Source organism: Setaria viridis, chromosome 3 (genome assembly GCF_005286985.2).
Source record: "Setaria viridis chromosome 3, Setaria_viridis_v4.0, whole genome shotgun sequence".
NCBI classification, from domain to species: Eukaryota; Viridiplantae; Streptophyta; class Magnoliopsida; order Poales; family Poaceae; genus Setaria; species Setaria viridis.
The window spans coordinates 16,580,066-16,607,496 of record NC_048265.2 but is presented as its reverse complement, the minus strand read 5'-3'; the positions used below and the strand labels follow the sequence as shown (position 1 = coordinate 16,607,496).

At 46.8% G+C, this 27,431-nt stretch overlaps 5 protein-coding genes and 1 non-coding gene across 7 annotated transcripts; 4 read left to right on the top strand and 2 right to left on the bottom strand.

The window, feature by feature from the left end:
- Positions 1 to 153: 153 nt before the first annotated feature.
- TRNAK-CUU (transfer RNA lysine (anticodon CUU)) lies at positions 154 to 226 on the bottom strand. The gene has a single exon. It is a non-coding gene; the product is annotated as a tRNA-Lys (tRNA).
- A 507-nt stretch (positions 227 to 733) lies between these two features.
- LOC117850868 (protein ESMERALDA 1) lies at positions 734 to 8,411 on the top strand. Its single transcript, XM_034732751.2, has 10 exons — positions 734 to 1,588; positions 2,960 to 3,029; positions 3,839 to 3,906; positions 4,022 to 4,110; positions 5,182 to 5,379; positions 6,298 to 6,502; positions 6,812 to 6,979; positions 7,160 to 7,327; positions 7,408 to 7,598; positions 7,706 to 8,411. The coding sequence occupies exons 1-10, from the start codon at positions 1,133 to 1,135 to the stop codon at positions 7,866 to 7,868; spliced, it is 1,776 nt and encodes a 591-aa protein (XP_034588642.2). The 5' UTR covers positions 734 to 1,132; the 3' UTR covers positions 7,869 to 8,411.
- Positions 8,412 to 10,438: 2,027 nt separating this feature from the next.
- Positions 10,439 to 12,346, top strand: LOC117850869 (fasciclin-like arabinogalactan protein 4). Its single transcript, XM_034732752.2, has one exon. It carries the CDS (start codon positions 10,725 to 10,727, stop codon positions 12,039 to 12,041), a length of 1,317 nt encoding a protein of 438 aa, XP_034588643.1. The 5' UTR covers positions 10,439 to 10,724; the 3' UTR covers positions 12,042 to 12,346.
- Positions 12,347 to 15,125: 2,779 nt separating this feature from the next.
- On the top strand, positions 15,126 to 17,001 carry LOC117848471 (large ribosomal subunit protein eL36x). 2 transcript variants are annotated; one of them, XM_034729893.2, is made up of 4 exons: positions 15,126 to 15,260; positions 15,358 to 15,475; positions 16,164 to 16,363; positions 16,790 to 17,001. In XM_034729893.2, exons 2-4 carry the CDS (start codon positions 15,374 to 15,376, stop codon positions 16,821 to 16,823), a joined length of 336 nt encoding a protein of 111 aa, XP_034585784.1. In that variant the 5' UTR covers positions 15,126 to 15,260; positions 15,358 to 15,373; the 3' UTR covers positions 16,824 to 17,001. The 2 variants fall into 2 exon arrangements, with proteins under 2 accessions (XP_034585784.1, XP_034585785.1); XM_034729894.2 differs by having other exon boundaries at positions 15,232 to 15,255.
- Positions 17,002 to 19,211: 2,210 nt separating this feature from the next.
- On the bottom strand, positions 19,212 to 22,253 carry LOC117848470 (heat shock 70 kDa protein 4). Its single transcript, XM_034729892.2, has 2 exons — positions 21,887 to 22,253; positions 19,212 to 21,188 (listed from the first exon to the last, which is right to left on the bottom strand). The coding sequence occupies exons 1-2, from the start codon at positions 22,095 to 22,097 to the stop codon at positions 19,450 to 19,452; spliced, it is 1,950 nt and encodes a 649-aa protein (XP_034585783.1). The 5' UTR covers positions 22,098 to 22,253; the 3' UTR covers positions 19,212 to 19,449.
- Positions 22,254 to 23,235: 982 nt separating this feature from the next.
- Positions 23,236 to 27,209, top strand: LOC117849984 (cysteine--tRNA ligase CPS1, chloroplastic/mitochondrial). The gene is made up of 9 exons (XM_034731747.2): positions 23,236 to 23,634; positions 24,355 to 24,418; positions 24,772 to 24,933; positions 25,227 to 25,397; positions 25,478 to 25,759; positions 25,857 to 25,982; positions 26,083 to 26,286; positions 26,394 to 26,576; positions 26,694 to 27,209. Exons 1-9 carry the CDS (start codon positions 23,384 to 23,386, stop codon positions 26,901 to 26,903), a joined length of 1,653 nt encoding a protein of 550 aa, XP_034587638.1. The 5' UTR covers positions 23,236 to 23,383; the 3' UTR covers positions 26,904 to 27,209.
- The last annotated feature ends 222 nt before the right edge of the window (positions 27,210 to 27,431 follow it).

Below are 27,431 nucleotides of genomic sequence, written 5' to 3'. Positions count from 1 at the left end.
GAAGTTTGGGAATATCTTGTGCTTTACCTTTAATTTTGTATGGGTAATGAAGTATTGTGAAGTTTCACTTTCACGAGCTGAACAATTTACACGATCCTATTATCTATCTAGCAAATGTTCTCATTTTAGTACTAAGGCAAAAAAAAAATTAATCGCCCACCGTGGGGCTCGAACCCACGACCACAAGGTTAAGAGCCTTGCGCTCTACCGACTGAGCTAGACGGGCTCCTGATTGTTAGTGGTGTAAGTAGGTACTATACAATTTATGAACAATTATAAATCTTGTGTTTAGACCTTGTTGTGTCCCGTTATATAGTTTCATTTCAAGCCATTAACATGCCCTGCGATCTTGATACCACCATCGAGAAGACGGAGAAATAGCACGCGCGGCAGCACCGCTTGTAAAAACAGTAACGCACCTTTGCCGTTTATGCAAGGAGGCAACTTGAGGCATGAAGAAAAACATCAATCCTTTTCTTCAGTCTAGTGCCTAGTCGATCCTTTGACGTGACGCCATTTTAAGAATAGAATTGCATCTACAGATCTAGATACTAAACTTCTAAAGTAGCCAAGGCACATGGTGCACATACTACAACACAAAGCCCCATGATGTTGACATGAACCTTCGTTATTTTCGCTTGCTACAACGGTTATAGTAGTGTAGACTGATGCTTAGGCTTAGCATACTGCTGCTTAATTGTCCACGGCTTCTCCTATCAAGGCCCCTGAAACACGGCGTACGTCCGGTTGACTCCATTGGCGCAACACGTCACGTGATCATCGCATCTTCCCCATCAGCATCACCGCATCAGCAAGCGCCCGCGTCAACGGCAAAAGCCCAAGCGATTTTTTGAAAGCCCAAGCGAAACGACCCGCCGACCCCGAGTCCCGCGACTCGAGCTCGTACTGGTATTACAGTACCCGTGCCCGGGCGCGACCGCGACCGAGACGCCACCCCGCGCTGGGTCACGCGCCGCGCACTCTCTCCCGCTCGCTCGCCTGTACACGCGCCACCACCTCCTCCTCCGCCCCCTCCTCGCGTCTCGCCCCCATTGCGCGGCGCGGCCGGCAGCGATCACGCTCGGGGGGAGCGAGCCCTTCTAAACCTATCTCCGGAGGGGGCCCCGACACAATGCAGGGGCAGGCGTACATCCGCCTGGGGAGCTTCGGCGGCGCGCCTGGCGCGGCGGGCGCGCCGTCCCCGCCTCCGCCTCCGTCGTCCCCATCGCAGGCCGGGAGCGGCGCCGGAGGGGGCAGCCGGGCGCCCGCGAAGGGGGGAGGCCCGGCGAGGGGCGCGCCGGGGACCGCGGCTTCGGCGACGGCTGCGGCGCGGGCGGGGGTCGGGCGGGGCGGGGGCGCGGCGCGGAGGGCGGCCAGGGCGGTGCTCGCGGCGCTTCTGCGGAGGCAGGCGGTGTTCCTCTTCGCGCCGCTGCTCTACGTCGCCGCGATGCTGCTGTACATGGGCTCTCTCCCGCTCGACGCCGTGCCGCGGATCATCGCGCGCCAGCCGCCCGGGTCGGTGTACCGCAGCCCGCAGCTGTACGCGCGTCTCCGCGCCGACATGGACGCCGACAACTCCACCGACGCGGTCAGTCCTTCCCTCCTGTTTGCACGTTCGCTGCCGCGTTTCAATTTTGTTTGTGGGGCTCGCAGTTTGGTCACAAATGCTTGGCCGTATTGACCATTAACTGCGTAGCGATTGGGCTTGGTGCGCAATGCTTTTGCTTATGTGTTGGTCGAGCTGAGATGGTGTACTGTGCGCTTAGTTGACTGATAACAGTTTAGATTATTTTATTGTGCTGATCAATTAGAATTGGCACCTGGTCTTCGTCCAATAGCAGGGAATGGCAGTAGAAACGTGGGGTTAGTATGGTTATTATTTACTTATCTACTTGTTTGTGCGATTCCTATGGCTTCATGGGATGACAGGAACAACCATTTTGTCTCATGTTCTGAAACTTGGTCCAGGGTAGCAGGTGTCTTAAAATATTATTGGTTATGGGTTGGTTTAATAAAATTAGTGCAGTACAGGGGTATGTGCTATCCTGCCCTATGCTCTGAAATAGAGATGGTGTAGTTTCTGTGTTCATCAAACTAGCTCTTATAAAGTGCTGTTAAGCCAGATGCTCCGCGAACCACCAGTACATTTCGTTGCAATGATTTTGCTTGTCCTCCTCAAGTCCTCATCATGGAGAATGTTATTGCTCCTAATAAAGAAATAGCATTCACGTGCACAATTGGATATTATGAAAAGAAAATCATGCGACACCTGAAACCAAACATGATAGTCTCATGATCAAGATGCTCCAGTAACAGCACAACAAGCAAACTTCACCTGCATTTCTGGTGTTTGAAGTGTTCCGCATCTCTTTTGCTGTCATCTTCACCATTACTTATTCATGTATCACTTGCAAGTACCTATAACATCCATGTATTATGTCCTCAATGAAACAATGTAAATTGTGGATTCACGTACAAACAAATGAAATTTAATTGATCAGATGTAAGTATGGGTGAAAAGAAATGAATTTCAAAAACATCAAATTCATCACAGGCCCTCCGTTTTCTCATGTCAAGTAGAATAAGAATAGGAACATTGGAACAAGCACATCGAGTATATATGTGCGTCTATTTACACATTTCATTGCAATATCCTGATCCTGCAAAGGATCCTAACTGCATGGCAAGGTAATGTCCAGGAATGATATAGAAAAAGGTCATGCACTTATGCAGTTAATCGTCTGTTGCATGTTTTTCATGGTCCTTTATGGATGTCGCCATGTCGGTGTGTGTGTGTGTGTGTGTGTGTGTGTGTGTGTGTGTGTGTGTGTGTGTGTGTGTGTGTGTGTGTGTGTTTTTGGGGGGGGGGGGGGTTGTGCATCGGCCTAATTTCCAGCTTCTTAATTTGTATTAATGTTGCATGCATGCTTCTTGTTCTCACATTGTCATATTTTTCTAGCTAGCAACTGTATGGAGGCACACTTACAAAGGTGGCACATGGCAGCCCTGCATAAACAATGGGACAAATAGTATGGCATTTTCCTGCTGCTCCTCCATTTGTCTTGACTCCTGCAAATATGATACATCAGTTGTGCAGATTTTGTGCATTTGTAGTTTCTATTGCTCCTTCTAATATGTCTTCTTCTGGGGTACTAATAATGTGTCTTTGATACAATTTAGGTTATTTTGTTTCTTTTCTGATGTGTATATTGTAATTTTGTGAAGCCCTTAACATATTCAGATTTGTGAATGGAAGACTTTCTTGTATTGAATCATTACAGAAGTTATTTTACATGGTCTTATGTTTTGCTTTTAGCAAATGTCCAGTTGCCGTGCACATTCTTACTAGTAAACTGCAAACATGAGATCTGCTATTGCTTATTATGCTCCACTAATGAGTTTATAATAAAACTTACAAGCTCTAAGTATTGCGTATGATTTTTACATACAATTGACAAGTGTTTATTGATGGCTAACTGATCATCTTCCTAATATAAGAATATTTTTCTCCCTCCAGTGTTTCTTTTATTAAAGTCAAGGTGTATAGAGTATTTAAGCCATATTAATTTGGCACAGGACAGGTTATTTGGATAAATGGAAACAATATGAGTAAATATCTCATAAAATTTACCCTAATAGTATCACATTTTGAAAACCTTTTCAGGACATACTACAATTTAGTAGTTAATGAAAGTGCCATTATATGACTATGTAAAGGCGCAAACATCACTTTCTTTATTTGTGACTGGAAGGACTTGTGTTTAGAAAACTTGCATCTTCTCCTTGTATTACTCTCTTTATCTCTCTCACTCATAATATATTCCGAAACTTCTGTTAGGTTTACCTGAATCAAATGGTTACATATATGTTGAGGCAAATGGTGGTTTAAATCAACAAAGGACATCGGTAGTCACCTTACTCAGTGGTTCCTTATAACTTCTTATATTTTAGAATCATTTATTAACTGGTATCTTGAGGTACTAACTCATGCTTCTCTTTCTTTTGTTTTTCTATTTTTCAGATATGCAACGCAGTCGCGATTGCTGGTTTTCTGAATGCTACTCTTGTCATCCCAAATTTCCATTTCCATAGCATCTGGAGGGATCCTAGGTCTGCACCCCCCCCCCCCCCCCCCATCCCCCCCAACACACACACACAACACAAAACAACACATGCCCATCTCCTATACCATGAACTCCTGTAAACTAAATAGGTTTCCCTTGGTTCATGGTGTAAAACCATAACATACCATTTTCTTCTAGTATCCCTCGGTTCATTGTGTAAAACCATAACATAGCATTTTCTTCTAGTATGCATGTTGATCTTGTTTGATGTTAATGCAAGGAACCATCTTTCATTTTTTGTGAAGTTACCTTTGCAGAACACTGTAATGTTTGAGTTTTAAAGTTTCTAGAATCTTAAAGTCACTCTTTTTTTTCTTTGCTTCATTATCATCTCTTTATTTTCATTTTAAACATTTTTTATTATAGTTTAATGCCAAGTAAGGCTGAGTTAGTTCTAGAAGGAACCAGAAACATCATTCCATCTCTCTGCACAATGCATAAAATCATGTAGATCTTAAGTTGCTTGTGCACTCTGTTGCTACTGCCTCCATCCTAAATTATAGGTCATTTTAGCTTTTTTAGGTTCATTGATTTTTCTATGAATCTAGACATAACGTATATATAGGTGCATAACAAAATCTATGAATCTAGAAAAGTCAAAACGACCTATAATTTGGTATGGAGGGAGTATTTGTTGCCAGCACAAATATCACATCATAAAGGACCAAAAACTGGTATTAGTTGTCCATGTTTGCATGTCATAATGGGAAAACTTGGCTTCATTAACTGAATTGCAGTTATTATCGCTAAGAAATTTCGAAAATAATTATAGATTCTAGGAGGATAAACTGCATACAATATTTTCAATGGTTGAATTGCTGTACCTATTGTTGGGTGCCATATGCTTTTGCACTTGGTTGGATGACTCTGCCTTTTATTGAGCTGTTCCACTTTGTTCAGGTTCTTTGACAACTCTGTTGGTTGTGTAAATATAATTGATCATTTCTGGGGACTATGAGATTTAGCTTCTTGTTAGCTGATGAAAAGACCACCTACCAGTATTAACTTTTCTGCTTGTAAATTGCATTAACAACTGACATTTCATTTTTTGATACAGCAAATTCAGTGATATCTATGATAAAGACCACTTTGTACAACGTCTACAAAATGATGTTCGAGTAGTTGACAAGATTCCTGACTTTATAATGGAGCGGTTTGGTCACAATCTCAGCAATGTTTTCAATTTCAAGATAAAGGCTTGGGCACGTATTCAGTATTACAAAGATGTTGTTCTTCCTAAATTAATTGAAGAAAGGTGAGTTTAAATACAGTTCAGTTATTGTTTCTTTAATTTACAGTTGCTTATGTTGAACGTGGTTATAAAGTGCTTTATGATTATTTATGAATTCATTTATATCCTGCATCAATTGCTTACCTTCCATTTGATTTAACTAGTTTAATAATCCAAATTTTATAACTTTAATTGGTAACACAACCTCGGCCTAAAAAATAATTGCTAGCAGAACCTCTGTATCTGATTACTACTATCTCCGTTCTCAAATATATGAGGTGTAGGACAAGCTAGCTAGTTTAAACGTCATAATTTTAAGATTTATCCATGCGCTTCAGATTGTTAGCCTGGAATCCCGGTTTTGTGAGTTCTTTCTTCCGTGATGAACTGTCGGCACCAGTCCTACATTTTTTCTCTGTGGACCGAGGAGAAAGGGACGGAGGGAGTATTATTTACTGAAGAATTCAGAGATGCACAGCTAGTTCGCTGGATATGAATATTTTAGACTTGACATGGGAATCTGTACATGTAACCTTTCTATTACACTCACTATGATATTGATTAATTTATGTAGGACATCCTACATTAGAAATCATTGATGTTGGTCGGCGTTTCTCATCAACCGTATCCTGTTGAATTTGTTCTAGACTTGACCAATTCTTTCATTTCTTTGCCATCAAAAGTTTCTGTGGTCTGTGGCTTGTGCGATGCCACGTTTCAAGGAATTGAATTGTTGACACTCCCTTTTATATTTACAAATATTTTTAATAATGTGAATAGATGCAGACATTGGTGGAACCATTTGTCTGTTTACAGGGACACTACTGGAGTCGAGCTGATTGCATCCATTTTTGGAAATTTCGTTTCTATATTGTTAAGTATCATGAGGTGCTCAATTCAATTATAACATGATTCTTTCTGATGCTATGCTCTATAGTGCAGATTCATCAGGATTTCTCCTTTTGCCAATCGACTCTCATTTGATGCACCTCCTGCTGTTCAACGGCTGAGATGCTTGGCAAATTTTGAAGCCTTAAAATTCTCTAAGCCAATTGTGTCTTTGTCTGAAACCTTAGTTTCTAGAATGAGAGAGAGAAGTGTTGAAAGCGATGGAAAATATATTTCAGTGCATCTTCGTTTTGAGGAGGTTGGATCTCTTTCATGAACCTTGATGCTTATAATGTTTGGGAACCAGGGACCCACCATCGTGTATTTTATTCTTGATGCATAATGTATTAATATGCTGCTAGTGTTCTGAAATAATTGTACCACCTTTTTCTTTCTCGAACATACAGGAGAGCTGCATATCATTATATTAAGAAGAAAAGGAGTCTAGATAACTCGTACAACCCCTAGTGGCGCAAAGATAAAACAAGATGACTAAACAATAAAAACACGACTAACAACCAAAAAGAGAACATCTCTAATTGCGGCATCTCTAATTGTTATTTTGCAGGATATGGTTGCTTTCTCATGTTGTGTTTATGATGGTGGTGATGAGGAGAAGAAGGAAATGGATGCAGCCAGAGAAATAGGTTGGAGGGGGAAGTTTACTAAGAGAGGACGGGTAATAAGGCCTGGAGTGATCAGAATGAATGGAAAATGTCCTCTAACACCTTTGGAGGTATGTCTGTATCTAATATCAGAAGCTGAACTGCTGTTAGTGACATTTCAGAAATTTGTCCTCAAGCACATTTGCTGGTCTATGCTCTAATCATGTCTTCTACTCAGTTTAAAACAGATTCATTTAAGATCACAGCAGAATTTGTCTTGAGGATTTAGATGCTTATGTTATGATGTATAGGTTGGGTTAATGCTTCGTGGAATGGGTTTCAGCAATAAGACTGCAATCTTTTTGGCATCTGGAAAGATTTACAAAGCAGAGAAGAACATGGCTCCTCTTCTTGAAATGTTTCCTCTCCTACAGACAAAAGAGACTCTGGCATCAGAAGAGGAACTTGCTCCATTCAAGGTAGGAATTATAGGATTAGATATTTTCTTGTTTCTGTATTCCTGTACATTCATTGTTCTGAAATGACGCGTTATTACCAGAATTTCTCCTCAAGGATGGCTGCTATTGACTATAGTGTTTGTGCCCAAAGTGAAGTTTTTGTGACCACACAAGGTGGAAATTTTCCACATTTCCTTGTGGGTCACAGGAGATACTTGAATGGTGGACATTCAAAAACAATTAAACCAGACAAAAGAAGGCTTGCCGTACTCTTTGATAACCAACGAATTGGGTATGATGATACTCTATGCACATAGTGTTGTTTTGCTTTAGTTTGGGTTCTAAGCACTGAAACTTGCATTCTAGGTTGCTAAAATCGCAATTTCCATTTATCTGCAGGTGGAAGTCATTGAAACGGCACTTGCTTAACATGAGAGCACACAGTGATACTAAAGGGATTGAAATGAAAAGACCAAATGAATCTATATATACCTTCCCATGTCCTGACTGCATGTGCCGCCTGAACAGAACAGAACACTCAAAACCCAAACACAGTAGATAGTTAGTACCTCATAATCGCAATTCCATAGGCTGACCCTATTATTTCCGGCATTCAGTCTAATTTTACCATTCTTCATGTGCTGTGCGGCCCTTCATTATTTCATCTGCAAGGCATTCTTGCCACAGCATTGGACAGAAGTTTGTTCTCCCGGTGGTCGTTTTTCCTTATATAGCATGTGCCAACGTGGATACCCCAAGATTCTGTGGAGTAGTAGATCAACCATGATGCTAACAATACATCGACTGACTATAAACCTCAACAGCAGATCTAACACCAGTAGGCTACTATCCATTGTCAATGAAGTATCATACGGTTTAGGGTAGTGTTGCTCTTGTACATGGTTCATTAGCAGTCTGTCATCATGTACAAATTTTGAATGGAAGACAGACATTGTAAATTTCTTTGTTTCTCATGTTGCTCAAAAAATGGGATTGCTGCAACAGTTTCCCTGTATTCTGTCAGCTAGGTCTTCGCTGTTGTAACTGTTCTGACACTTCTATTCACAACTATAACAATAAAAACTGCCAAATGGCACTTGGTTCTTGCTTTGTCATTATAGAGGCAAGTTATTTGCTTATTTGCAGCATGTCTTCGAAAGCTGCTTATTGGTGATTTTTGTAATTGTCATTATGATGATCAGGCGTCTGAGAGTGAGCTTCAGGTAAGGTACATCAATCCTTTGCTTCACTGCTATTATTTCTGATTTCATTCTGTTTTAGGCACAACATTAACTGCATCAGCATCAGCACAGAAAGCTTTGATCATCGAAGTAGCCCACATGCAACATCAATGGTTGGGTGGGAATCTTGGATGGAGGCAACACTGTTTCATTCAGTGGAAGGAAGCTAATGTGTTCATGACAGGTAAGAAAAAATCTCTGTTTCGAAATTTGGCAGTTTTACTTGAAACCCACATCTTGAAGGAACCCATCAGCTCAAACAAATTTATGAAGGAAAATGGCAATTGAAATCAAGTTTTACATTAGGTGAGAGCAGGTTTATGACTTAGCATATTGCAGTTTTACTGTCATGCATTACTGAACCTATATATTTGGGTGAGAGCTTGCTGCTTTTATGTTGCTGTGGACCTAAACATGATGGGGGGCAAGTTCCTTAGTAGTTACATACATCATGTGAGTTGGGAAATAGCATTGATTGTGTCATTGACCATGTGGCCTCAGGCCTCATTTGGAATCATCACATTGGATGTTATTTTACGATGTATTGCATAATTATAGCATTATATATTTATATGTAGCTAATTTTACCAAAGTTGGTTGATGTGCAATATGGGGCATTTGACTTAACAAGCTTGGAAATTTATACTTGAGGATACTTTAAAATTGTGACCATTTGAGAGAGCATATACATAATGATTTTGAGTATACTTGATTCCTAGCTGATTAGGAAGGAACGATCATTAGTCCACTTTGTTTGCTGTCGTCACCGCATCCAACGAGAACGAAGCAGTTTATGCAAAGCCCCTCTTTTCCAAACATTGATATTACTTGTATATGTTGTGTCAGTGATCCCCCCCCCCCCCAACACACACACACACAGTAGGTATATTGGCAAAAAAGGTAAAACAAATCCAAGAGATAATGGCCATGTCTTTTACGTCATACGAAGGCATTGAGGCAGGCGCTGTTGGGATCAAGTACTGTCTTTTTTCTTTATCGGAGTAAACTGTCCTGAACTCCTGTTTTAGTTAACCTATCAGTATGCTTACCATTCTCGTGCAGGAATGGAGTGACCTAACTAACGCCTGCCTGTCAGCGAGACCCACATGACCCGGGCTTGCCTGTCACTGAAATTTTTGCGAGAGCAATAAGAGAAATCTCATATGCCATGTCACTGTATAACCCTTACCTATCATTTGATTTGATAATTGCCCCCCTACATAACATCCGCATGGCACGGCGCTCTGTCAGCCCTTTTTTTTCCCCCTCTCAAAGGCTTGCGGCTCCAATGTGATTTCTTCCCCTCGATTCACTTCCTAAAATCTCCTTTGTTCTTTCCCCTTCTTTGTCTCTTCTTCTAGCTTACATAGTCACACGCAAACATTGGCTCTCGTCTCTGCTGTCTTCTTCCTCCACTTTCCACTCTTACCTCCAAGGCTCCAATGATCACCAACCTATCGTTCACAAGTGCCACTTTCTTGCGGCGATGGGCTAGGGTAGCTCTCTGTGGCAGCCTCATTGCTACAGCATCTCACCACCTCATTTGTCACCCTTGTCGTCGTTGTCTCGTAAGCACTCTGGACTTTGATGAGCTTCGCTCCACTGTGAAACATAGAACATGGCATACGCAACGCAAGCAACTGTTGGCTCGGTTCTGTTGTCTCAACAAGTGGGTGCAACACGAAAGTAGCCAAAAAAAACCACTGGCAAGTGGCAAGCATTAGGTCTGATGAGCTTGGTTGTGCATCTACATCGTGATCAAAATTATTCGAAGAACTGTTGGAGCATAAACAGAGAATAGCAAAGTTATCATATCAGGAACCGCGGGGTCGTGCATTGTTGCGCTAGAGCTGGCCAGCCTTGCTCGCTGCCGCTACAGACCAAGCCACCCACCCGGCCTCCACCGCCATTAATTTCCTCGCAACGCAAATCACACAGCGCGCTGGCGGGTGGCGGCACACGGGCGCAGCACAGAAACTTTGCCAACGAGCCCCAAATATCCCGGATAAAATAGCCAAAACGCTCCGCGATTTTTCCTTGCAAAAAAAGGGCGCTGAACAGACAAAAAGGAAATAAAATATTCATTCCTTCCGCTCACCATCCCGCATCTCGAGCTTCACCACCACCTCACTCACTCCCACCCTTCGAGCGGCTCGCTCAGCTCCACTGGCGGCGAGATGCGGAGACAGATCCTTCCAGTCTCCCGCCTCGTACACCTCGCGGCGGCTGTCGCGCTGCTCGCCACCGCCGTGGCGGCGGCGGCGTCGAAGCCGGGGGCCGTCGCGGTCAACGTGACGGGCGTGCTGTCGGCGTTCCCGGACCTCGCCGACTTCACGCGGCTGCTGGCGTCGAGCCCCGTCCTGGCGGAGCTCGCGGGGCGGTCGTCGCTGACGCTGCTAGCCGTCCCGAACGGCAACCTCCCGCAGTCGCCGTCGGCGTTCGCGGCCGCGTCGGGCGCCGACCTCGCCGACGTGCTCCGCTACCACGTCCTCCTCGAGTACCTCGCCCCCGCCGATCTCCGCCGCCTGCCGGCCTCCGGGAAGCTCGTCACCACGCTGTTCCAGACCACCGGCCGCGCCCCGGCCGACCTCGGCGCCGTCAACGTCACCACCGCGGGCGCCTCGCTCGCCGTCGTCCGGTCGCCGGCGCCGTTCGCGGGGTCGAACGCCACCGTGCTCGGCGCCATCACCGCGGTGCCCTACAACCTGAGCGTGCTCGCGGTGACCGGCCTCATCGTGCCCTCCGGGTTCGACCTCGCGGCGTCCGAGTCCCGCCCGCCCGCCGCCGTCAACATCACCCGCGTCCTCGCCGACGCGCGCGCCTTCAACGTCGCCGCGTCCATGCTCGAGGCGTCCGGCGTGGCGGACGAGTTCGAGGCCGACGAGCGCGGCGCGGGGATCACGGTGTTCGCCCCCACCGACGACGCCTTCGCGGGACTCCCCGCCGGCGACCGCCTCCAGTCCCTCCCCGCCGACCGCAAGGCCGTGGTGCTCCGCTTTCACGTGCTCCACTCCTACTACCCGCTGGGGTCCCTGGAGTCGATCGTGAACCCCGTCCAGCCCACGCTCGCCACCGAGTTCAGCAACGCCGGCCGCTTCACCCTCAACATCACCCGTTCCAATGGCTCCGTCGCCATCGACACCGGCGTCGTGCAGGCGACCATCACGCGGACCGTCTTCGACCAGAACCCCGTCGCCGTCTTCGCCGTCTCCAAGGTCCTCCTCCCCAAGGAGATGTTCACCCGCACCGACGGCGGCGACTCCTCCATCGTCGCCGCCACCGCCGCCGCGTCCTCGCCCCCGCCGGCCGCGACAGCCCCACAGGCCTCCGAGAGCGCGCGGACGCCGCCGACGAAGCTCTCCTCCCCGCCCGCGCTCCGCGGCGGCGGGCAGGAGGACTACGACAAGGCGTCCGCTCCGGCGCCGTCGCGGGTAGCCGGGTGGTGGTGTATAGCATTGGTGTACCTACTCCTACTTCCGCTACGTCTGGTATGAGATCCGGCCGGACGCTAGCCCATTGCCGTTCCTCTTTCTTGTGCTCAATTTTGCTCTTGCTTTTATTTTCTCTTCTTCTTCTTTTTGCATTTGGGTTTTTGCTAGAATCTGTACACTGGGAGGGGGGAGAGGGAGAGAGGTGAAGATTGAAGAAGATATGATTGAGCTGCAAAAAACAAAAGAAAAACGCAGCATCCTTTTAGGAAGGAAAAAGAGTTGGTTATCCGCCATCAAAAGGGAAAATAATAGTACCACCATGTAAAAATCCAATCAAATCCATTCTATTCCATTTCTCTGGTTCTGCACTCGTGTTCGTGAGCTCGTCCCATGTCGCAACCTGCATTGCATTGTCATCCGCCGAGTTCGTCGGCGGCGCGGCTGGGGTTGCTGACTTGCTGCTTGCCGCTTCTCCAATTCCATTTCGCCGTGTGGATTTGCTTGGGGGGGTAGGAGGACGCGTCGCGCTCACCGGGCGGTGAGGGGAGAGGTGGTGGTGGGTGGCTGGCAGTGAGCTGGCGGGCGGGAGGTGGGGACGCGGCCGTCAGCGCGCCCCCGGCTATAGATTCGATCGCCTTCCGCTCGCGTCGCGTCGCCGGACGCTCTGGCTCTGGCGTCCGCCCGCGTGTCTGCTTCTTGTCGCCCCGCCACGTCACGGCCCCGGCCGGCAGGAATTCCGGCTCCAGGTCCAGGGCTCCTCCAGTCCTCCCCGTGCGCCAGGCGCGGTGAAAAGCGAGAACCCCTCCCGTCCTTCTGCTGCCGCGCGCGCCTCCATCATTAGCCGCCCTACCCATCATTGGGCGGCCAGCTCTGATGATAGGTAGTGGATGGCGAGGAAGAAGAAGAAGAACCGCGCGCCCTCTTGGTCTTGGCCTCTTGGGACCCGGCTGGGACGCTGGAATTTTGCGGTCATCTTGCCGGGACTCTCTCTCACTGTGAATTGAAAGCGTCCTGATCGGCCGGGGACGGATGGCTGGTCCTCCGTGCCCAAAGCCATTGGAGCTGGCGAGCTGCAGTGTCGTGTCGTCCCCGGCCGGAACTGTTACCTGCGAGCTGATTGATTCCTCCTCCTGAGCCAAGCTCTTGCGGCCATCGGGCTCATCAGAGATCCATGGGACCGCATGATTGGGTGGGATGTGATTTCATGACGAGGATGAGGAGGCAACTGTTGATTATTGGCTTGTTGCCCGATCATTCATCAGTTCAGGGCGAAGTGAAACGGGCACCACTCTCTCCTTCGGCCGCCGCGACCTGGTGCTGGTGCTGGACCTCTCTAACGCATTGGCATCTGGATCGGTGGATCCCTACCCTCCACGCTGGGGTCATCCACAGCAGGAGTCCCGGAGCCACATGGGGGGCCTCACCTACGACAACGAGAGCGGAGAGCCCCTCCCCCTCTTCCACACACAACAGAAAAGCTCGCAAGGACTTGAGCTGAGTTGATCCATGTGAAGTGAACATCAGGGAGTGAGTGACACATGGAAGCTAGCATGCTCGCTCGGGATCAGAGACGAAGGTGTTGCACAGCTGCAGGCAGTGTTTACCTACAAGTGGCAATTCGATCCAGTTGTGCAGAGGCGCTTGTAGATGAACAGGAGGCGGCAAGCCTATCGGTTCAGAACGTGAAAGCCTGGCACGCCATGCCCGTTTCCAAGGTGCAGCAGTATCGGCTCGTCTCGGTTCTTGCTGCATTATTTTGCCTCGGCTTGCAGCCAACATCCATCCGTGATTGCCTACTAATAAACGAGTGAGCTGGGCCTGGGTCCATGCCGCCGCGGCGCCGGAGGGGAATTTGTTTGGAGCCTCGTGGAGGGGAGCTGTGAGTTGGACCCGTGTTTTGACGGTCGCGCGGCGTAGCGCCGGTTCGCGTCGGGCACTCGGCGATCAACTGTTCTTCAGGCTAAGGGCAGAGGACCGGGCGGGCACTGGTGATTTGTATCGTGGGTTCATGGCTGTTGATCTGTTTTGCCTTTCGCGCCGCCATAACAAAAACGTACGGTTACTCTGCGACTGTTCATCTGTTTTTTCCTTTTGTAGAAAGAAGATGAAAACGATCTCGTCCGCTCGGAACTGATCTGTTCATCTGTTCGTCTGAGATTGTTCTCACGCGCATGCGTGCATTGTTACTGTAGCCACTATGGAGTGTGGATGCGGCAGTAAGCCAGTAACGGTGATGAGAGACTTTTGCTCCTCGATCATCTTGACCTGCATTACGATTTACGATGCTGCAGTGAAGCCAGTAACGGTGCAGCTCTCAGATCAGGCCAGGGGAAAACTGCTACGAGTTGACAACAGTAGCATGGTACTACTAGTACTAGTAATGCATAGGAAAAAGCTACAGAGATGAGTTGGTACGGGCGTTATCATGTCACGTGGCAGGGAATTGCTGAAGGTCAAAACGTAGGCGAGCAGGGAACTCCGATATGATGCGTACGAACTACGAACTAAACCGTTCTGACGCAGTTTTAATTCGAATCGCGTGCGAGGTGGAGACCGTCATTAATGAGCCCGCGGTGGGTACGTGCGTACGTGTAGCCGAACCGTAATCCGTATCCTTGCAGGTGGTTGCGTACATGCAGTATATATGTACTGTATCATTACTGCCCCCCTGTACCCTTTTTTTTTATCTCCTGTTGCTTCTGAATGGTAATATTCGCTGTACGCTTCTACTGTGAGTGCGAGGTAAGAATGCAGCGTTGTTGTCAACGAAAGGGAGCTCAAAGTTTCCTGTCAAAGTTCTTGAAAAAGCAAAGTAGTTTCCTTTCAGTGCTAACTGTTTTTAACCGAGATTGACGCAACTAGTATCATGCCAGCTCAGTGCTCACGCAGTCACGCGTGCCAACTGCCAAATTGCCCTACCAAACCTTAACCTTTGTGTACACACAAGCAGACGTAAACAGTATTACACCAAAGCAACACAAATACACAATAGCTTACGATGCCGAAGTCTGACCATCAGTCAAAAAATCCAGGAATTTCATCAAACGAGCCTCAGAACGGCCCACAAAGAGCCCAACTTACCAATCGCACAGTCCGTTTAAGAAAAAGCTAGGCCTACAACAGAAAAGGCCGAAAAGCAGAACAAAAGAGTCCATTCCAATTAAGCCCCACCACAGCCCAGCCCATTTTCCACCGGCAGCGAGGCCACCTCCGCGCCGCCTATATAAGCGATCCCCTCCGCTAGGGTTTCTCCTCGGTAGCAGACGGTTCGCTTCAGGTAAGGTAAGCCCTCCCTTCCGCCGCCGCCACGGCCGATCTGAAACCCTCGCACCTCTGCTTCCGCTGAAGCTGATCTCTCCGCTTGTTTCTGCGTGCGCAGGAAAGGGTTGGTCCTCATGGCGCCGCCGCAGCCGAAGTCCGGCCTCTTCGTGGGCATCAACAAGGGCCATGTCGTCACCAAGCGCGAGCTGCCGCCGCGCCCGTCCCACCGCAAGGGGGTAAGCCGATCTGACCTTTCTTAGCGATGCGATGTTGATGACGCTGGTAGTGTTTCTGCGATTAGGCGTTGGATCTTTTCGGTTTAGCAAGCTGGGTAGATTTTATTAGTCGATAGTCGAGTAGAAGTTTTGCATGCATACAGTTGCCTAGTGTGGTGATTTGATGGTTGGGTCATGCTTGACCGTTGATGAACCTGGGGGGCGTTTTTTACCATTTCAGGCCATGTGTGTTTAGTTGTTTAATTTCCCCAACTTTTCAAAATAGTTACAGATCTTCAATACCAGCTTGGAAGCTCAAGTTTATGTTTAACATATGGCACTGTTGATTGCTAATACTAGTGTTAGGAAATATGTTATTCCACAGATTGCCTTTCCTACTAGTGGCAAATAAATTATAGCTTCTGTTACGCTAGGTGTGCCCCCTAGATTTTTTTTTGTCAGCAATTCAATGTTTTAAGCATGTACTTTGTGACGATTGAATTTGCTGTGATGCGCCTAGCAAATGCTCCGTTTTAGATCTGTGGATTCATTTATGTCTTTAAACGAGCCTATGATTTTGCTTTGTGTCTGCAGTCTGCACTTGCAAAAAACACTAGTATATAAGCAGTGTCATGTTCTATTGGTAGGATTATCCTTTTCACTGGATGACACGTTTTCTGTCCTTACAAGTTATTACCATGATTTGCAGAAAGCAACAAAGAGGGTGACCATGGTCAGGGGCCTGATCAGAGAGGTTGCTGGGTTTGCTCCTTATGAGAAGCGTATCACTGAGCTTCTGAAGGTTGGTAAGGACAAGCGTGCTCTGAAGGTTGCCAAGAGAAAGCTCGGAACTCACAAGAGGGCAAAGAAGAAGAGAGAGGAGATGGCGAATGTCCTCAGGAAGATGAGGTGTGTAAACCTGAAACCTTATTCTGCTAACTTCTATGCAGCATTATAATGGCTTGTCTTCTGTTTCATTTGACTATATGCTTTCTAATGTGGGTTACATCAGTTGCTTATGTCATAATGTGTTTTTTAAAGATCGGCTCTACTAAGCAGTGTTTGCTATATGCTAATTCATTAGTATATATGACCCTTCAACATGTAACCTTAATGGGTGTAGTGTGCAAAAACAGCTTGTAGTTTGATTTTTCATGTCATAGTTTTCTACCATCTCCTGAGTGACATAGTATTATTAAACATTTTGTTGCCTTGTTATTATAATACCACTACTAGAGATTTCCGTCCTGGCATGTGTATACTTGTTAGTATGGTTTCTGAAGCATTGTGCATATTGTGGACATCTCTAATTTAACTTTTCTTTGGGGATTGCAGGTCGGCTGGTACTCACACTGATAAGAAGAAATAGATCATCTCAAGTTTGTGAAGCTGGCGGCGACATTCTCCTGTGTCTGTTTTTCATATCTGTAGAACCTAATAGACTTGTCAAAGTGCTTGTCAGCTAAGCATTGTGTTGTTAGTTATGTGCCGAACCACCCCATGAGTTTTTGATCCAACTTTGAATGCATCTATCTATGGTTTGTCTATCCCTAGTTGTGCTGTGATTTCTTATGCCTGCTATGTTTGAGTTGCCATCCGTTACTTCGGCATGTTTCGCTGGGTGCCAGTGGTTGAAGTGCCACATTGTCGATTTCAAGTTTATCTACGCTTCGCATTCGGTCCTTCGATACGATCAGTCATGGTTGGGGCTTCTCAGTGAAAATAAAGCTCCTGTAGTACGTTTGCTTTGCTTGTTTCGAAGGGAGCCGCATTTTCCTTTGTATAGGCGCCTTTGCCAGGGCAGATGGGGATGGGGTAGTAAAGAACGAGCCAGCGATGGCATACGGATTTCATTGGTAGCAAGAAGTAGGGCAGAGTAGAAATGCCGTCCCTCGTTTCGTGACCTCACACCCGTTTGATCGATTTCCTTGATCGCTACTTGCGTGCGGGCTCTGATGCAAAAACCTTGAAATCAAGCTCCGGCCTCTGCAATGAGGTCGATGTTGTTTCACCTCCTTTACTTTTCTTCACATCCCTGTTCTGCGTAGCCAAACGTGCCGTAGGCTGAGCCGCTGAGGGAGAAACTGTTCTTTATTTCCTTTTATCTACGGATGCTCAGTAAACCAGGCTACAGTACCTAAGCCTAAAGATGGGCTGCCTCATTGCACTGTCTACTGAAATGGACAAAAGATACAACGGGATTTACATTGATTATCATCTTGAATTACTCCAGCATGAGATCTATCGTGTCCCTTGGAATTTTTACTCCAAACTAAACTATCTTATGCGATTCTTTTTGTGTACAAATTGATTTTTAAGTTCAAATTTTGTCATGATGCCTTATGTTACAAAAATGCATTGAGAATCGTTCGTTCTTATTTTCATATGTTGGGAAATTTAATGCGGTTTGGTCCTAGAGAAACAAAACTGTATGAACAATAATGAAAAAATATAATATGTTTTTCTACTATATTGAGATCATGCTGTAAGCCACCTCACAAAATATGAACTCTTTTTTTTTTTTGAAACTGGAGCCGGCAGGAGGTCTGCCGCTCATATATTGATAAAGCAGGGGACAAAATATGAACTCTAAGATAAACTTATGCGTGGACATTATAACGTCTAGACTCGTTGAGAATCGTGAATGGACCGTGCGCATGGACTCGATTTCCGGCTGTGAATGCTGGTTGCACTTACACCATCGAACTGATCGGATAGCTTAACTAAAAGTTGAGCTGCCACATTACACCGTCTACTGACATTGGGTAACGTCGTCATGTACATTGCTCATGTTTTTAACCTCCTGAATTACTCCAACATGAGATATATTAGGTCGCTTTGAATTTAACTTCTTGATAACACTTTGACAGTCAGAAGCTGCAATAGCTTGCCGGAGGTGTAAGGCAATTGCTCTCCTGACAGCAATTGCTTCAGCTAGCCCTTGGATCATCAACTCTATGTATTAACTGACAACATGCGGCTCTGAAAATCTCCCCTGACAACATGCGGCTCTGAAATCTCCCCTGTGATCACTGATGAGCTTGCATCTTTATCTGCAGAATTTTTTATGCAAAGGACAATATCTGAATATCACGGACAGATCGATAAAATGCGCAACTGAACGAACATTTTTTGAACCTCAGAACAGAACAACTGAACAAATAAGGGAGCATCATTTTCGTCAAAGAGAAGGGGGAAAAGGGAAGCATCATAACTGCATATAAAGCCGAGCAGCCGAGCAGCCGAGCAGTGTGTCTAGTGTTTACACACACAACCATTCTACTGCCACAAATAAGTCAGACTTGGACTGACGATTCGAGTTTGACGATCTCTGCTGCATTATTTCTCATTATCCAACTTTATACGACAAACGAGAAACTTCGCAAAGTAAAATATACACAGGAGTCGAACTTTTTAAATTTGATCAAAATTTATATAAAAATATACTGTATAATAAGGTTGAGCATTGAGTATACTTTCCTAATAAAATTATTTAAAATTTAAGTATACGTTTCTAATAAATTTTTAAGTATACTTTTCTAATAAATTTATTTGAAGATACTACTTTCTATTTTAATTTATTTGAATATACTACTTTCTATTTTTTATTTTTTTATTTCAAGATACGATACTATTTCTTTCCTAATAAATTTATTTGAAATACTATTTTCTATATTTTCAAACTGGGAACATAAAGTAAAAACTAACCGGGGAAGTAATAAAACATCGCAAAACTCGATCAGAGCAGAAGAAACAATTAAGGAAGCATCCCTTCACTTCATACCAAAGGCTGAGCAGAGCTCAGCACCGAGTTTTTAAACTTGAACAGCAAAATGTCTCCTGCTTCCACAACTAAACTCCTACCACGACGCCACCATTGACACGACCACGACAGAAACTACCAAGACGACACGAGCGAGCGGCGAAACACACAGGTGGAAGCATCACGTAGCTCGGAACCCATCCAGGCATCCACCAATCACCAAGCAGACAGCTTAGTCCACCTCCTCGATCTTGGGTCCAGCGCCGCTGCTGCCGCCGGCCGGAATGTCCTCGTCCATGCCCGCTGCGCCGCCCATGTCCGCGCCGGCGCCCTGGTACATCTTGGCGATGATGGGGTTGCAGATGCCCTCCAGCTCCTTCATCTTGTCCTCGAACTCGTCCGCCTCCGCGAGCTGGTTGCTGTCCAGCCAGCTGATGGCGCCGTCGATGGCCTCCTCGATGCGCTTCTTGTCGTCGGCGCCCAGCTTGGAGGCGATCTTGTCGTCCTTGATGGTGTTGCGCATGTTGTAGGCGTAGTTCTCCAGGGCGTTCTTGGCGTCCACCTTCTTCTTGTGCTCCTCGTCCTCCGCCTTGTACTTTTCCGCCTCCTGCACCATCTTCTCGATCTCCTCCTTGCTCAGCCGCCCCTTGTCGTTGGTGATGGTGATCTTGTTCTTCTGCCCCGTCGTCTTGTCCTCCGCCGATACGTTCAGGATGCCGTTGGCGTCGATGTCGAAGCAGACCGTGATCTGGGGCACGCCGCGGGGCGCCGGAGGGATGCCGGAGAGCTCGAACTTGCCCAGGAGGTTGTTGTCCTTGGTCCTGGCGCGCTCGCCCTCGTACACCTGGATCAACACCCCCGGCTGGTTGTCGGAGTAGGTGGAGAAGACCTGCTCCTTCTTTGTGGGGATGGTGGTGTTCCTCGGGATCAGCACGGTCATGACGCCGCCGGCGGTCTCCAGGCCGAGGGACAGCGGGGTGACGTCGAGCAGGAGCAGGTCCTGCACCTTCTCGTTGCCCTCGCCGCTCAGGATGGCGGCCTGGACGGCGGCGCCGTACGCCACGGCCTCGTCGGGGTTGATGCTCTTGCACAGCTCCTTGCCGTTGAAGAAGTCCTGGAGCAGCTGCTGCACCTTGGGGATGCGGGTGGAGCCGCCCACGAGCACGACGTCGTGCACGCTGCTCTTGTCCATCTTGGCGTCGCGGAGGCACTTCTCCACGGGCTCCATGCACTTGCGGAAGAGGTCCATGTTCAGCTCCTCGAACCGGGCGCGGGTGATGGTGGTGTAGAAGTCGATGCCCTCGTACAGCGAGTCGATCTCGATGGTGGTCTGCGCCGTGGACGATAGCGTGCGCTTGGCGCGCTCGCAGGCCGTCCGCAGGCGCCGCAGCGCGCGCGGGTTGCCGCTGATGTCCTTCTTGTGCTTGCGCTTGAACTCCTGGACGAAGTGGTTCACCATGCGGTTGTCGAAGTCCTCACCACCCAGATGGGTGTCGCCGGCGGTGGCCTTCACCTCGAAGATGCCCTCCTCGATGGTCAGCAGCGACACATCAAAGGTGCCGCCACCAAGGTCGAAGATGAGCACGTTCTTCTCGCCGCTGCTGGTGGCCTTCTTGTCGAGCCCGTAGGCGATGGCCGCGGCAGTGGGCTCGTTGATGATGCGCATCACGTTGAGGCCGGAGATGACGCCGGCGTCCTTGGTGGCCTGCCTCTGGGAGTCGTTGAAGTAGGCAGGCACGGTGACCACCGCGTTCTTGACGGTGGAACCGAGGTAGGCCTCGGCAATCTCCTTCATCTTGGTCAGCACCATAGAAGAGATCTCCTCAGCAGAGAACTGCTTCTCCTCCCCCTTGTAGTTGACCACGATCATCGGCTTGTCCGCAGGGCCAGCCACCACCTTGAACGGCCATAGCTTCATGTCACTCTGCACGGACGGGTCAGAGAACCTCCTACCGATCAACCGCTTCGCGTCTGCATCCAAAGGGACGAGCAACAACACAGTCAGTTTGACCGTCAAATCACGGCAGAAAAACATCAACTACAGTAACCAACATCAACTCTTATCATTCAGCTTTCAGAGATCAACGAATTCCACCAATGCAATCTGAAATTTACTACAGTAATAGGAAAATTTACCAAGGTAAGTCATCATTTCAGTAAAATTTTAGTTCAAAAATGTAATAGCACGCAATCCATCTAAGCAGATCTAGAGTAGCATCTACACCAGATGCTAATGAAAACTGACGGTAATTACTGATTACAGCTCCAATCGAAAAAAACTGATTGCAACTAGTACTAATAAATTTTAGAAACAGAGGATAGACTGCAGCACCTAATTCTGATCAACAAATTTCACACATATGTTCTTCTTAATGGTTAATCCTACTCATATAGTGTGCATAAACAAGCAGCTACTATTCGCACTGAACAAATCACTTCCCAATGGTTACTGCTACTCGTGTCGCCCATAGTAACAGAGCAGATAATGCTTGCTACAGTAAAAACAAACTCCAATAGGTCTACAAACATCTTACGCGCAAGGATTCAATGGAAATCTCCGACGAATAACTAGACAAATCGACTACGCGAACACGCAAGAAATTAAGCAATGCTAGTAAGCGTTCTACTAAGTCCGAAGTGAAACGAGGAGAAGGGCGCCAGGCACGTACCGAAGACGGTGTTGGTGGGGTTCATGGCGACCTGGTTCTTGGCGGCGTCGCCGATGAGCCGCTCGGTGTCGGTGAAGGCGACGTAGGACGGCGTGGTGCGGTTCCCCTGGTCATTGGCGATGATCTCGACGCGGTCGTGCTGCCACACGCCGACGCACGAGTAGGTCGTCCCCAGGTCGATCCCGATCGCCGGACCCTCCCCCTTCGCCATCTTCTCTTCCTCCTCCTTCACGAACTGCCCCTCACAGATCCTTCAACCAAAACCCTCTCACGAGCGCTGCTTGTTGCCGGGAGATTGAACCGTTTCGCGTGGGAAAACTATTTTTTCCTCGAACGAGAGACGAGGGGAGGAGGAGACGGGAGGGAGGTTTTATGGCGGAGGTGACGGTGTCTAGAACGTTCGGGAGCGGGGGATCTGGGCCGTTGGATTGGGGTTCTGGAAGGCTCCAGAGAGCGCTGGTTCTGGGCTGGTGGGGGAGGCCAACGCGGCGAGGTGGCGCGTGTGTGTGGAGCCGGGCAGTCGGGGGGAGGTGGGACCACCCACGCGCGCTTTTTGAGCGGGTAGGCTCTGGTAGGTTCTACACTGTGCACGAGGATGGCATGGGCGGTGTTGGATTTTTTTGGTTTCGTGGGGCCATAAAATGTGGGACTTCCTATAATCCTTATAACCCCATGTCATTCGGCCCATCACGGCCCACTTCTGTTCCTTTTTTCTCTTTAGGGACAGGTGTTGGTTTTAATTGGAAATTTGGGATAGTTCACCCTAGCCCCTACACGTTGCAAAACGTAATTTGACTCTTGGGGCTGCCACCGCGCCACTACCTCGGCTCCGCACGGCCGGCTTGCCGGCTGGCATTGTTCGTGGTCGGATTCGATCAAGGCATGTGAAGAAGCACGTTGTTTGGACAGATCAAGGCATGAAGGAGCTGTACTCGCTATGTTATGTGTTCGAATCCCAAAACAATCATTGGGAAAAGGATAGGAGGGCGCACCAGAGCAATCAGTTGTCACCTTCAAATTTGGATTACTTCTCTTCCAAGAAGCAAACTTCTTATACTTTGCAAAATGCTGCAAGCAATCATTTACCTTTGATTCCTACTTCGTAATCCCGCGTATACAAGCCGGCTTAGAATCCATGGAAATTTCGAGTTGCAAAGGCGCTCAGCACATAGCGCACTTCTCTTCTAGTAGCCTAGTAGGGACTCAAAACAGTCTCGGACTCGGGGAGTCGGATTCAGGAAGCCCGAGTGTAAAGTTTGCGACGGGCCGCCAATTGGCTGGCCCATCGATCGAGCCCACCTCCACCTGACTGACTGACTCTCTGCCCCTGGCCGCTCCCGATTCCCGAGTCCCCCTGCACGCCCTCGAGCACTTTCGCATCCAGCACGCAGCCGCCGCCGCCACAAATTCCCCTTCTCCCCATCGCGTCTGCCCCGCCGCCGGGGCTTCGAGTTCGAGGCTAGCGAGTGCAGCCCTCTCCCCTGCGTCCTCACCACCATGGCGGAAGAGGCCCAGGTAACGCCGCCCACCACCGTGGCGGAGGGGGACCAGGCGCCGGCCCCCACCACCACGGCGGAGGCCAAGGCGCTGCCACAACTCGAGCTGTTCAACTCCATGACGAAGAAGAAGGAGCCTTTCCACCCGCGGGTGGAGGGGAAGGTCGGCATGTACGTCTGCGGCGTCACGCCCTACGACTTCAGTCACATCGGCCACGCGCGCGCCTATGTCGCCTTCGACGTCCTCTACAGGTAGCAACCGTAGAATCCTCCTCGGATCTGGCGCCCCTTTGTCTTCGTAGATGCACGGTTGACGGGATCTGCTGTTACAACGCGATGCGTTTACTAGGGTTGAAATTCTGCTGATTGTTTATGCTCTATAAAAATGTGCGGAGTAATAAGGATTTAGTTCTAGAACTGGGTGCCCTTCGGTTGTGCTCGCAGTTCACGTGTGGGATTGCTCGATTAGTGTTTGCAATCGGGAAATAGTCTAGTAGCAGTGGTTCTACTGCAGTGTCGTGGGTTTATGGGTTGTTGGTCATGCATGAATTTGGATGTTTACTACTTGTTACGTGGAGCCAGGTCAAGTTTGAACTGTATTAGACTGTAGTTCCCTTTGAATCTACATCTGGATGCATGTTTGATGTACACAGGTTACTGCGACCGGTGAAACCCTTGACATCTCACCATGCTGTATTTTTTGTTGGCATGAATTTTTCACAGTATGCAATATGCGATCCTTTGTAAGTTGGCACTTTGAGATAAACTAACCGTAGTGTGGTGATACTACTGTAATGTGTGCTGTTTTGAATTAAACCTACAAATGTTTGTACAAATTAAGTGTTAAAATACATTTGATAAAGGACTATTTGTTTGTTCTGAGTTAAAGGATAATATTGAGACTCTTTTGCTATATTTGCTTCTAACGTTTTATAATATGCTTATTCTAATTTGATCTCACATTCCATGAAGGTACCTTAAATTCCTGGGGTATGAAGTTGAATATGTCCGTAATTTCACGGACATTGATGACAAGGTAATAGATCTGTCCACATCATTCTAGAGTTACACTTTAGTAGTTGAGGATGAAGGATAACCTTTTGATGTCTGCAAATGGAAAGAGAATAATCTTAGAGCCTGTAGGCTAATTTGTTTCTGGCTTGACCTAGTTATCTTTTGCTTTCCTCTTAACGAAAAAGTGTCGACAGTGCTATCATTTCCCTCACCCTAACATCACTTTTATTTTGTTGGTATGGTTTATATATAGAGCAGACACAAGGATTACAAAGTTGTTTCATTCTTCTTGTTGTTGTGTCATGCTATCTCTTTTTTCCCAAAATCTGTCATCCAAAATTCAAATAAACATATTATTGTGACCTTTTTGTACAGATTATTAGGCGTGCAAATGAACGTGGTGAAACAGTTACAAGCTTGAGTAGCCGGTTTATCAATGAATTTCTTCTCGATATGACTGAGCTCCAGTGCTTGCCTCCTACTCACGAGCCACGCGTAACAGAGCACATTGAGCATATCATAGAGTTGATAACAAAGGTACTTTGCTGCAAACCTCACTGATAAAATTGGTTTTTGCTTATATTTTTCATGGTACTGTGCAGCTGTTGTAAACAAAAGCAACACAGATGATTGCATTATTTGCCACCATACATTAAAACCATGCTTTTGCGCATTATATCTAGTTCTAGCATGCCGAACAATCATGTTTTTTTTTAGAATTCCTGAACAATCATGTATGACTATATAATACTGATCAGACAAAATGTGGTCTGTTTTAGATCTTATACCACATTTCTCTACTCAGTAACGTTGTCATTGTTTGTGGACAGATAATGGAGGGTGGGAAAGCCTATGTCATGGAAGGAGATGTTTACTTTTCAGTAGATAGTTTTCCTGAGTATCTCAGTTTATCTGGAAGAAAGTTGGATCAAAATCAGGCTGGTGCAAGGGTTGCTTTTGATACGAGGAAGCGTAATCCTGCAGATTTTGCACTATGGAAGGTAAGTTTGAAGTAAATATTCCTATACTTACTGTTATGTTTTGTTGCATTCTTCTTATTCTTCAATAATCACTGTTTTAGGCGGCTAAAGAGGGTGAGCCTTTTTGGGATAGCCCTTGGGGCCGTGGGAGACCAGGATGGCATATTGAATGCAGTGCAATGAGTGCTCACTATTTGGGACATGTATTTGATATTCATGGTGGAGGGAAGGATTTGATTTTTCCTCATCATGAGAATGAGCTTGCTCAAAGCCGAGCGGCTTATCCTGAGAGCGAAGTCAAGTGCTGGATGCATAATGGCTTCGTTAACAAGGATGATAAGAAGATGGCAAAATCTGATAATAACTTTTTCACGATCAGAGATGTAAGTGGTGAACACATGGCTCCTTTTAGTTTAGTTCTCTGGATGAGCTCAAACTTTAAGGTTTCTCTTGAGATCTTTAACAGTTGTTTTCTTTCAGATCATTGCTCTATACCATCCCATTGCTTTAAGATTTTTCTTGATGCGCACACATTATAGATCTGATGTGAATCACTCTGATAAAGCACTTGAGATTGCATCTGATCGTGTCTACTATATTTTCCAGGTACTTGACTTGGACTTCAAATATTAGTTAGTTTGTGACTTACCGGATTTGAACATTATTATCTCTATGTCCTAATTCACTCCACTTGAATTATTTGTAGACTCTATATGACTGCGAGGAAGTGTTAGCTCAATATCGGGAAGAGGCTATCTCTGCCCCGGTGCCGGCTGAGGAGCAAAAAATGATTGAAGATCACCATAAGGAGTTCTTGGATGATATGTCAGATGATCTCAAAACTACAGATGTTCTGGATGGCTTCATGAATCTGCTGAAGGCCATAAACAGCAATCTGACTGATTTGAAGGTCGCATCACTATGTTACTGTTTCCTGACATTCAAAGTTCCATGGTTTTAAATGTTTTTATCTTACACTATCAATTCCTTTAACTTCTATACCTTTTCTACTATCAGAAACTGCAGCAAAAATTGGAACAGCAAAAGAAGAAGCAGCAGCAGCAGAAGAAGCAGCAGCAGAAACAACAACAATCACAAAAACAGCCAGCAGATCATATACAAGCTCTGATCGCACTGGAAGCAGAACTCAAAGACAAACTGTCAATACTTGGTCTGATGCCACCATCCTCTCTGGCAGAGGTACTTAAGCCCACTGCATGCGTCTAAAAATAAAATAAATCTCCACTTGATATGTGTTCCATTTATGATTGCTTCATATTTAACTCATGGTTAATGATAAAAATTCATACCCATCAGGTACTGAAGCAACTGAAGGAGAAAGCATTGAAGCGAGCAGGGTTGACTGAAGAAAGTTTGCAAGAGCAGATCGAGCAGAGAAACATCGCAAGGAAGAACAAGCAGTTTGAGGTATCGGACAGAATCAGGAGAGACCTTTCTACCAAGGGCATTGCCCTGATGGACGAGCCTACTGGTACAGTATGGAGACCATGCGAACCGGAGTCATGATTGTGCGGTCACTGACTGTGAACAAGTGATGGCGTAAAATGAAGCATTGGCCTGAGTGCAGCTTTCTGATGTAGACTAACAAAGTTCGCCATCTTTGGATTTGGTATTCGACAGGGGAGGGGTTCCAGGTTCACTCACCAGTTGAACTTGACCTGCATTTCTGGTTGTGTAAGAAGCAAGGGGCCCCATATATGGTTATACTGCCATCCAGTTGTAAAACTCCTTGGGAAGTTGTTTGAGTTTTGGATTTGAATACTGGACTTGGCAATTACGTTGAATTGAACAGAGGGATTATTACTCGTACTATTTATGTTGTGACCCAATTTGGTTATTATTTTTTTGTTGTCCACGCGGTGCTGTGCTAGAGCCACTGTGGGGTGCTTTAGGGTAATGAAAACTGATCTACCAAAATTTGGCTAGCTCCCTCTGGCCACGAAAATGTGATATTTTGCACGAGCTTCCGGTCAAAATTTTACAACTTTGATAGTTTTGCAGAAGCTTTCAGTTTGAGTTTGTAATTTGGCTACA

What these genes read in the sequence shown, in the direction of transcription:
- LOC117850868 (XM_034732751.2), top strand. Translation starts at nt 1,133, where the DNA reads ATGCAGGGGCAGGCGTACATCCGCCTGGGGAGCTTCGGCGGCGCGCCT. An exon ending in TAAATCAACAAAGGACATCG is followed by an intron (nt 3,907 to 4,021) that starts GTAGTCACCTTA and finishes TCTATTTTTCAG; the next exon opens with ATATGCAACGCAGTCGCGAT. An exon ending in TGCATCTTCGTTTTGAGGAG is followed by an intron (nt 6,503 to 6,811) that starts GTTGGATCTCTT and finishes GTTATTTTGCAG; the next exon opens with GATATGGTTGCTTTCTCATG.
- LOC117850869 (XM_034732752.2), top strand. Translation starts at nt 10,725, where the DNA reads ATGCGGAGACAGATCCTTCCAGTCTCCCGCCTCGTACACCTCGCGGCG.
- LOC117848471 (XM_034729893.2), top strand. Translation starts at nt 15,374, where the DNA reads ATGGCGCCGCCGCAGCCGAAGTCCGGCCTCTTCGTGGGCATCAACAAG. An exon ending in GCCCGTCCCACCGCAAGGGG is followed by an intron (nt 15,476 to 16,163) that starts GTAAGCCGATCT and finishes CATGATTTGCAG; the next exon opens with AAAGCAACAAAGAGGGTGAC. An exon ending in AATGTCCTCAGGAAGATGAG is followed by an intron (nt 16,364 to 16,789) that starts GTGTGTAAACCT and finishes TGGGGATTGCAG; the next exon opens with GTCGGCTGGTACTCACACTG.
- LOC117848470 (XM_034729892.2), bottom strand. Translation starts at nt 22,097, where the DNA reads ATGGCGAAGGGGGAGGGTCCGGCGATCGGGATCGACCTGGGGACGACC. An exon ending in CCCCACCAACACCGTCTTCG is followed by an intron (nt 21,189 to 21,886) that starts GTACGTGCCTGG and finishes CTTTGGATGCAG; the next exon opens with ACGCGAAGCGGTTGATCGGT.
- LOC117849984 (XM_034731747.2), top strand. Translation starts at nt 23,384, where the DNA reads ATGGCGGAAGAGGCCCAGGTAACGCCGCCCACCACCGTGGCGGAGGGG. An exon ending in TCATAGAGTTGATAACAAAG is followed by an intron (nt 24,934 to 25,226) that starts GTACTTTGCTGC and finishes GTTTGTGGACAG; the next exon opens with ATAATGGAGGGTGGGAAAGC. An exon ending in GTGTCTACTATATTTTCCAG is followed by an intron (nt 25,983 to 26,082) that starts GTACTTGACTTG and finishes AATTATTTGTAG; the next exon opens with ACTCTATATGACTGCGAGGA.